The sequence below is a fragment of the Fragaria vesca genome, linkage group LG2 (genome assembly GCF_000184155.1).
Source record: "Fragaria vesca subsp. vesca linkage group LG2, FraVesHawaii_1.0, whole genome shotgun sequence".
Lineage (NCBI taxonomy): Eukaryota > Viridiplantae > Streptophyta > Magnoliopsida > Rosales > Rosaceae > Fragaria > Fragaria vesca.
The window spans coordinates 20,542,067-20,551,088 of record NC_020492.1 but is presented as its reverse complement, the minus strand read 5'-3'; the positions used below and the strand labels follow the sequence as shown (position 1 = coordinate 20,551,088).

General features: G+C 40.7%; 2 protein-coding genes across 2 annotated transcripts in view; both read left to right on the top strand.

Moving 5' to 3' along the window:
* The window catches only part of LOC101311932 (zinc finger protein NUTCRACKER-like), a 2,889-nt gene extending 1,517 nt beyond the window's left edge, over positions 1-1,372 (top strand). The window contains exon 4 of the mRNA XM_004291000.1: positions 116-1,372. Within this exon, the coding sequence (XP_004291048.1) occupies positions 116-1,124 (1,009 nt within the window). The 3' untranslated portion in view covers positions 1,125-1,372. The remainder of the gene's footprint in view (positions 1-115) is intronic.
* A 2,041-nt stretch (positions 1,373-3,413) lies between these two features.
* Positions 3,414-8,212, top strand: LOC101311640 (ATP-dependent zinc metalloprotease FTSH 4, mitochondrial-like). The gene is made up of 7 exons (XM_004290999.1): positions 3,414-3,622; positions 4,501-4,591; positions 4,744-5,007; positions 5,164-5,400; positions 5,499-5,623; positions 6,012-6,488; positions 6,963-8,212. The coding sequence occupies exons 1-7, from the start codon at positions 3,596-3,598 to the stop codon at positions 7,890-7,892; spliced, it is 2,151 nt and encodes a 716-aa protein (XP_004291047.1). The 5' UTR covers positions 3,414-3,595; the 3' UTR covers positions 7,893-8,212.
* Positions 8,213-9,022: the final 810 nt, after the last annotated feature.

The window sequence follows — 9,022 nt, the reverse complement described above, 5'->3', positions numbered from 1 at the left end:
GAGAGAGAGAGAGATTCTTCACTTTAAATTATATTACATTTGCTTTCTGATGGTTTGCTTATTTTGTTCTCTTGTGTTTGTTTTGATACTAATCTTGCTGAAATTATATACACAGGAGGGACAGTTTCATCACTCACAGAGCTTTCTGTGACGCTTTGGCACAAGAGAACAGCAACGCAGCTAGAGCCATCAACCCACTTCTCTCCTCTTCATCACTACCCCAACTCCACGGTGGCTTCCAGCCTCATCATCACTTATCCCATCATCACGTGAAGAGAGAAGTCCAAGATCTTCAGCTACAGCTTCCGCCGTGGATGGGCGGCGAAGCCGCCACCTCAGCTGGTCCATCTCATCACCTCTCTAGTAATATAAACCTCTCCTCCTCGTCGCCATTGTTCTCCACCTCTTCATTCGACCAGCATCAGTCTTTTCTGCACCAAAACCCTAACCCTAGCTCGTCGGATTTCCAGCCCTCGGGTGCTTCTGCTCACATGTCAGCCACTGCTTTGCTCCAAAAGGCCTCGGAAATGGGCGCCACTGTAAGCAAGCCTTCCTCGATGTTTCTCAAGCCCCATGACCAGCAACAGCAACACCAAGCTTCCCATATGATGCCCGAAACGACAGCGTTTAGCTCCTTCATGGAGGGCAACTCCGGTGGCCCAACTAATAACTCTCTTTTGCATGACATGATGATGATGACTTCTCATATGCAGCAATCTTCCTCCGCCGCGCATGGCGGGTTTGACCAGCTTTCATCCTCGTCATCCTTCGGAGATCAGCATCATCAGGGCTTCAATGGATCAATGGTCATGGGTAGTTTCGGTGAAAATGTTAACCCTCCCCCTCAGAAGAAACTAATTACCGCGGAGGCTCAGCTTCGGAGGACTGGTAGTACTACTGATGGAGGAGGAAGAGGCGGCGGTGGCGGTGGCGGTGGGATGAACGAGGGAATGACAAGAGATTTCTTGGGTCTAAGAGGATTTTCTTCTCAAGATGATCAAGACTTTTTCGACATGGCTGCTGCTCATGGGCTCGACCAGCATGTGGTGAATTCTACTTCTTCAGCTAATTACAACGGACAGCAGCATAATAATCAGAACCAGACTTCTTGGCCAGGTAATTGATCGATCAGCTAGCAGTGTACGTAATCATCGAAGGTAGACATATAGGAATAGGATCCATCGTTTTCCTTAATTTCCTTGGGAGAGAGGGAAAGAGCAATCACAATTCAACCTAGCTTATTGTCCGAGGCGTCCATTCTTCAATGTGGTTAATAGACTGGTCTATTTTGAACAGTGCTCTAATTATGCACTCCTTACTCTCTTGATTTTCGTCCTTTCAATTTGTGAACATCTTTTGTTGCTTAGTTCTGTAATTCTTTACCTCTTCTGTTTTGGTTCGAAATAGGAAAATACGTCAAAATAGAAGTAGAACATGCATGTGAACCAGTTAACTTGTTACTGGTGGTACTTAAAATCTTACCTTGTGTTTAGGTCCGGCTTGATGTCAACACAAATGCGTTTTAAGGCATCTTTAATCTTTTGTCTAAAACCTAAACCTATATATATAAGTTGTCAAAACTATTACGAAAGAACCGATCGGTCTCTCGATAGAGGTAGAAGATCATAGTGCGAATCATAAATTAAATGCAATAATTAACAGTTCATTTTTGAATTCGAACTGGCCTAGCTAATAATAACGTTTCCATCACCAGCGTTTGTGTTTGTGAGCGGATTCAATTCATACTTATAGCAAACATAATCGATATAGATGGGTTAAATTATTGTTAAAAAGCAAAACAGATTCCTTGACAAAGATTACTGCATTTTGTAGGTAATATGAGGTTGTTTTTCTGAATCTGACAAGAGCTAAAATGAAATCAAATCGATGATAATTCTACTAAGAATCATACAGGAGAGTCAAAAGTATGTGTTGACTGTTAAAGTGGGTGATTAAATTTACAAAGTCTCTGAACAACTTTCACAAATAAAGGTAAGTCTGGCACTGACAAAGATTCGTGCAAGTACAGTAACACTGGTGCATGGATGTCGACGTATCATTTCGAAGAGTCTATTGTTTTTTTTCTTTTGGAATATGATGGAATATGCATGCTGCTCTCTCTATTTGAATTGTGTGAGTAGTGTGCACTGCAGAGTAGACCAAAAAAGAAAAGGTAAAGCTAGCTAGCTTTGTGTAATTTCAATCCCGAGAAAGATGATGATGATACATGAAAATATATTCCAGTAGTTGCAGGTGACCCTTGCCTAGCTCTGGAAAAAGAAAGCTAGCTTTAGCTTAGCTCCTGACTAAACGCATCCATGCCTGTCCTTTGACACTCGTTTGATTCATTTTTTTTCTGGGAAATACTCAAATTCTTTTTTGAAATTTTAAGACTGCTTGATGATGGTGGTGCTGGTATTCATGCATACATTCGAGTTAGTATGTACTGGTGGTAAGAATATTGGTGGGTTTTACAAATAACAACCGGAAGCACATATTTGAAATATTGAAGATGTGCAGGTAAGACCGTAAGACATTTATATGGAAATATGATCAATATGGGAGTTGCTGAGATTTTGAAAAACTAATCACATTCTTGAAATTCAGGCAAGCTGGTTTCTCTGTTAATATTCAATCAAGAAGAGAAAAGAAAACGGTTGGTTCTTGATAATATAGCTGGTCGCTCCTTCCTTTTCTTTATTGAGAAGAAAATAAATGGGTCAGATGGTTCCTTCACTTCCTTGAGGTCACAACTCACAAGCTTGTCAAAAAAAAGATCTAGCCGAAGTTCAGCCCAGTTTCTTGTTGTTGGGCCTTGCACCTTAAAAAAGAAAAGAAGCCCATATCAACTTTGTGCGCCGGACCATGCCCTAAACTTGGGTTCTTTTCTTCCTTTTTGTGTGTGAAAATCACACTTGTGAAGGTCCAAATTGGGCAATTCTTTCATCCTACACGTCGTTAAGTATAACCATTATGTCACCGCTATTTTAAAGCAAATTAAATCTCCATTAGCGTAGTACTCTTTGTTAATAGGTGTTTGTTTGAATACATGTATTCTGTAGATATTCTCGATATTATTTCGAGGTTCATTGTACTCTGTCGATATTCTTGATATTATTTTAGCTTTTTTTAATTAAACCGACTTACTCAAATTACTTAATCTTATTTTATTTTATTTTTTATTTTTTATTTATTTTGGAGAAAACTTGATCATCTCCTCATTAGAGTCACACCATATCAGAAAGTCCAAGTTACCCCCTCACATGTGAGAATCCAGCTCAAAATATCCAAACCCACAAAGGGCAGTAGAGATATTTTCAAATAGGACGATAATAGTAAACAGGGACACGCGGAGCAAATCAGACAAGCGTGCGCAAACAAGAACCTTAAGCCCCTCTTCTCGTTTCTGTTCCACCACGATGTCCTTCTAGTTCAACACCCTAGTATCTCTCTTCTCCTCTCCATTCTTCCCGAACCTTGCTCCTTCTGCTTCTCTTCTCCCCCAAATCGAAACGCCACCGTTTTTCACACATCCCAAGTTTTCAGATACAGCTAGGTTTCAGAAACAGAGGAGCTTCAAATCCACAAAGGGGATATGGCACTGAGACGTCTGCTGACTCAGGTCGGTTGATTTTCCAGCTGGGTTTCTCTCAATTTCAGATTTTTATGCGATTTTTGGATCATATGTGCTTGTTTAGCGCCAAAGTTTGAGTCTTTTAGTTGATCTAGAAAACCCTAGTTCTTAGATTGATCATAATATGTTCACCAGTTTAATTGGTATGTTAATTTCAAGGTTTTGCGGTATGTATAGGGGTATATATAGGTTGGAGTTAAGTGTGGAATTGAGGTATGGTTTTTGGTCCATGTTTGCATTAGGGTAGCTCATTAAGAAATTGGGTGTTTTGTGAAAACACCAATCCTTTTTTGCTTATTGTTCAGTTTCTCAGCTATTGCACTGTGTGCCAGTGCTTTGAGGTGATAGAAAGGCTGAATCTTTATGCTGAATGAGAGGGTGTGTGCCTGGTCAGATTGTGAGGTTGTTGAGGTGTATAGAATGAGGCTTTCCGGTGATAGATGACCTGTGATATGAATTAAGTCGTTTCATTGCGATTAGGTACATATGACATAGGTGCGGAAGTAATGGGATGTGTGTGTTTTTCTTACCTTTCCTACCCTTTCAACTCTACCCAGTTTGTCTGATGAGGGTATTTCAGAGAAATGATAAGCTTTATTTCCTGCCAAATTCATTGATGTCGGCGAGGGGTAAATGGGCTGAAAGGAGATGCAATTGTTCAATTTTCTCCTTTTATTGAACAACTTCTAATGCAGGCCTTTAAGTATGCTGATGCTATGCTTGAGTGGTTTCCCCTTCGAACTTTGATTTGCTCTTTCAAATAGCCAATTTGGCACAATTTAAATAGCATGTTAGACATCCTTTTTCTTTTTGTTCCTTTATGCCCTATTAAAGTTTGTGTGTTTTTCATTTTCTTTTCACAACAGGTATCAAGGCATAGATCAGAGTTGGGACAGCTGAACAAAGTCGTTGCCAGAACATATTTTCCAGTCAACAGGGTTGCAGGAGGTGCTGGAGGTAGGACAATCCCAAAATTCTAACTAATTTCTTCTCATCATTTTTATGTTTATTGTCTTGTCCACAATTTAGGTTACTTGTTTTTAGGCGTTAAGTGGAATCTCCATTTATTTTTGCTTATCAAAGCAATTCTTTTCTTATAATCATTGCAGGGAATACAGTTTTTAATACTCAAGAGAGGTTTCAGTCAAGCTATGTGCGCAGTTTTGCTCGCAGAGCACGTGAACTTGATGAAGTTAATGAACTTGCCTATCTAAAAGAACTGTCCATGCGGAATGACCCTGAAGAAGTGATACGATTATTTGAAAGTACACCATCATTGCATTCCAACTCTTCAGCGCTTTCAGAATATGTGAAATCATTGGTAAAAGTTGGCAGGCTGGATGAGAGTGAGTTACTGAAGACATTGCAGAGAGGTGGGTAATGGAGCAGGGTGATACTTTCTAATTATTCCTACCAAAGTTGTGGTCTTGTTTTTACCTTTTGTGTGACTTTTTTTGTTAATCTTTTATGCCTGGTTTCCATCTTATGAATTTGAGCTGGTGACTAAGATTTGTTTACAAATTTATTAGGTGTAGCCAACTCTGCAAGGGAGGACGAAAACGTGGGCAGCTTCTCAGTTCTTAGGAATGTTGGAAAGTCTACGAAAGATGGTGTTTTGGGAACTGCAAGTGCACCTATTCATATGGTGGCTAGAGAAGGAGGTCATTTTAAAGAGCAGCTGTGGCGAACCGTTCGCACAATTGCACTAGCCTTTCTTTTAATATCTGGTGTGGGAGCACTGATTGAAGATAGAGGAATAAGCAAAGGTCTTGCCATCTCTAAGTGCTTTACAACTCGTATGATTTCTCTTATGCATCCTGAAAAGATGAAACTTGTTCTTAATTTCTATGTTTCCATTTTTTAGGACTTGGACTAAATGAAGAGGTTCAACCTAGCATGGAATCTAGCACAAAGTTTACTGACGTGAAGGGAGTTGATGAGGCTAAGGCAGAGCTAGAAGAAATTGTACACTATCTCCGAGATCCTAAGGTAGTTACATTTAACTGCACAGCCACTGAATATGAGATACTGACACTTTGATTTGGGTAGTTCCCTCCTGGTTTCTTGATACATAGGCAATGTCCTTGCTTCATTCAACTCAAGTTGAGTTTAGGTCCATAGTGTCTCAGTAAAGAACTTGAAATTGTTTTGGTTTCACCCCCATTGACAGTAATTTTAAACAATTTGAAAGTATATCATTGAATTTTAAGAGTTGAGTTATTGGAAACTAGTGTATCTGAACTGGTTGAACTGAGGTCATCATGATTCTATGTACCTTTTTATGTTACTTCATATTTCCATGTTGGCAATGTATTTGTCTTTTTGTACCTACACAGTTTTAATTTATTATCCCTTGACTTGCTTTCCTTCATAACAGCGTTTCACTCGTCTTGGGGGCAAGCTTCCAAAGGGTGTTTTGCTGGTTGGCCCACCTGGCACTGGCAAGACGATGTTAGCAAGAGCAATTGCTGGAGAAGCAGGGGTACCTTTCTTTTCATGCAGCGGCAGTGAATTTGAAGAGATGTTTGTTGGTGTTGGAGCTCGAAGGGTGAGGGATCTCTTTGCAGCTGCAAAGAAGCGGTCACCATGTATAATTTTTATTGATGAGATTGATGCAATAGGAGGAAGTCGCAACCCAAAGGATCAGCAATACATGAAGATGACTCTGAATCAGTTACTTGTTGAACTTGATGGTTTTAAGCAAAATGAAGGAATTATTGTTATTGCTGCTACCAATTTCCCAGAGTCGCTGGACAAGGCATTGGTGAGACCTGGACGGTTTGATCGCCACATTGTTGTTCCCAATCCTGACGTTGAAGGGCGGAGGCAGATTATGGAAGTCCATATGTCAAAGGTAATCTTGTAATCCTTATGAAGAAGTTAATGCATTCAAATAATAAGCTTTTGTTGCAATTGCATCTGCTTCTTTGTTCCATGTTTTGAATTAAAACTTTAGCATTGTGCTTGTCATAATTATTGTGGATAGGAATGAAATATCTTTTCCTTGTAAAGACTGGAATATCCAGTCATCTTGATCGCTCAGTGTTAGGGATGTCAATCAGTTTTAACCTTACAAAGAAACTAATAAATGGTCTTGATCCGTAATGGAAAGAATATCTTGATGTTTCTCTTCATCAGTATTGTAATGCCAAAGTCGGTTGATATTTGTGAATTTCTCTTTATTTGTGCATAGGCATACCTCCTTTTTGTTTGTTCATATTCCTCTGCTTGTGTGCAGTCTAGTATTTTATTGTATGAAGATTGATAGAGCATAATCCTGAGAACCAAATCATTATAGTAAGTCTTATCAAAATACCCTTTTTGACAGGTTCTGAAAGCTGATGATGTTGATCTGATGATCATTGCTAGAGGAACTCCTGGGTTCTCTGGTGCCGATCTTGCCAACTTAATCAACGTAGCTGCTCTGAAGGCTGCCATGGATGGTGCTAAGGCAGTGAATATGGCTGATCTGGAGTATGCAAAAGACAAGATTATGATGGGAAGTGAACGAAAGTCGGCTGTTATATCTGATGAGTCACGAAAGCTAACAGCTTTTCATGAGGGCGGCCATGCACTTGTGGCTATCCACACTGACGGTGCGCATCCAGTTCACAAGGCAACAATAGTTCCCCGTGGTATGGCACTTGGCATGGTTGCCCAGTTGCCCGAGAAAGATGAGACAAGTGTCTCACGGAAACAGATGCTTGCGCGGCTTGACGTTTGCATGGGGGGAAGGGTTGCAGAAGAGCTCATATTTGGTGAAAGCGAAGTTACTTCAGGTGCTTCTGATGATCTCCGGCAAGCTACTTCTCTTGCCAGAGCAATGGTTACCAAGTATGGCATGAGCAAAGAAGTGGGGCTTGTTACTCACAATTATGATGACAATGGGAAGAGCATGAGCACAGAAACTAGGCTGCTTATTGAAGAAGAAGTGAGGCGCCTCTTGGAAACGGCTTACAACAATGCAAAGAATATACTTACCACTCATCACAAGGAGCTCCATGCTCTCGCTAATGCCTTGCTGGAGAAAGAGACGCTCACTGGAAAACAGATCAAGGCCTTGCTTGCTAACTTGAACTCTCAGCAAAATCAACAACCGCAACAGCAAGTCATTGCGGAAAAGAGTAGTTCACAGTCAAACCCAGTGCCTCCTCCATCAACACCCAATGCAGCTCAGTCTGCTGCTGCTGCAGCAGCCGCGGCGGCGGCGGCAGCAACCGCTGCTGCCAAATCAAAAGGCATGGCTCCTGCGTCTTAGCATGAGTGAGGTATTGATCAGGTATTGATGTGCATAGAGTATAACTACTTACCAGCCGTTCTGTATGGTACCATCGAATGGTGCCAGTGAGGATTAAATTATGTATTGCCATTGTCAGATTGACTGGGAGTTGTAGTAGAGTTAACTGGCAAGTGAATGTAGGCCTTCTGATCAAGGCATAGATGGACATTCCGGTCTATTTTTGATTCTTGCTTCCATTTTCGAATTTTGTTCTTCAAGGTTCTTGTTTATACTATAAAGGAATAATTCATTGTCAATGTATGCTCAGTTTCTGGTTTCAGATGCTCAGTTTTTTGTCTGCTTTTGCTCTAAGCCTCTAAGCCACTAAGGACACATTGAAATGCTATGCGCTTGAGTTTGCTTCCCAAAAGTTAAAACTGCTCAAACCTTTGTTACTCTGTCAGAGCTTTAGGTAGAATCAATTCCCCTACCAAAATCCACTGAAGGTTTGAGACGTGTAGCATCTATATGTTTTCCGAGAAACAAACATGCTAAAGCAATGAGTTTTATTTTGATAGGAAGAATAGTCTCTTCATATAACAATCAAGTCATCACCCAAACTTGTTTCTCTTCTTCTCAGGCTTTTCATCTTTATGATCAATCCGTAGTTCCACGAGCCAGTCTCACCAAAACGGAGGTAGTTTCCATAACCAATAGTCGTATATATGAGCGTGATAGACTAGTTACATCGCTCAGAAACCTCAAAGTCATACAACTGTAGTCCAAGACCAAAGCAGAGAACAGGGACTACCCTTATCTTCATCTTCTTCTGGGTTTCCGCATTGAGTTTGATTTTGTATTATCTTGGTTGATTGCTTCTCAGCTCAGGTTATTGAAGAGTTGCAGTGGGAGATCTTTGGAGGGTGGCGGAATGGTGGCGATGGGTTGGAACTTGGAACAGAGGCCAAGGGTTTTGAGAGGGACGAAGACGACGGTAAAACGTAAAAAGAAATATTTAGAAAAAAGGGTAAAAAGAAAAATTAGTAAGAAAAAAAATGATGTGGGCTAGGCGGAACGGTGTCACGTCTAGGCGGTCGACTGTCACATGGCCCAAACGGGCTGAGGGGTCCACCATTAAATATTAAAAGAAAAAAAAAATTAACCTCGAG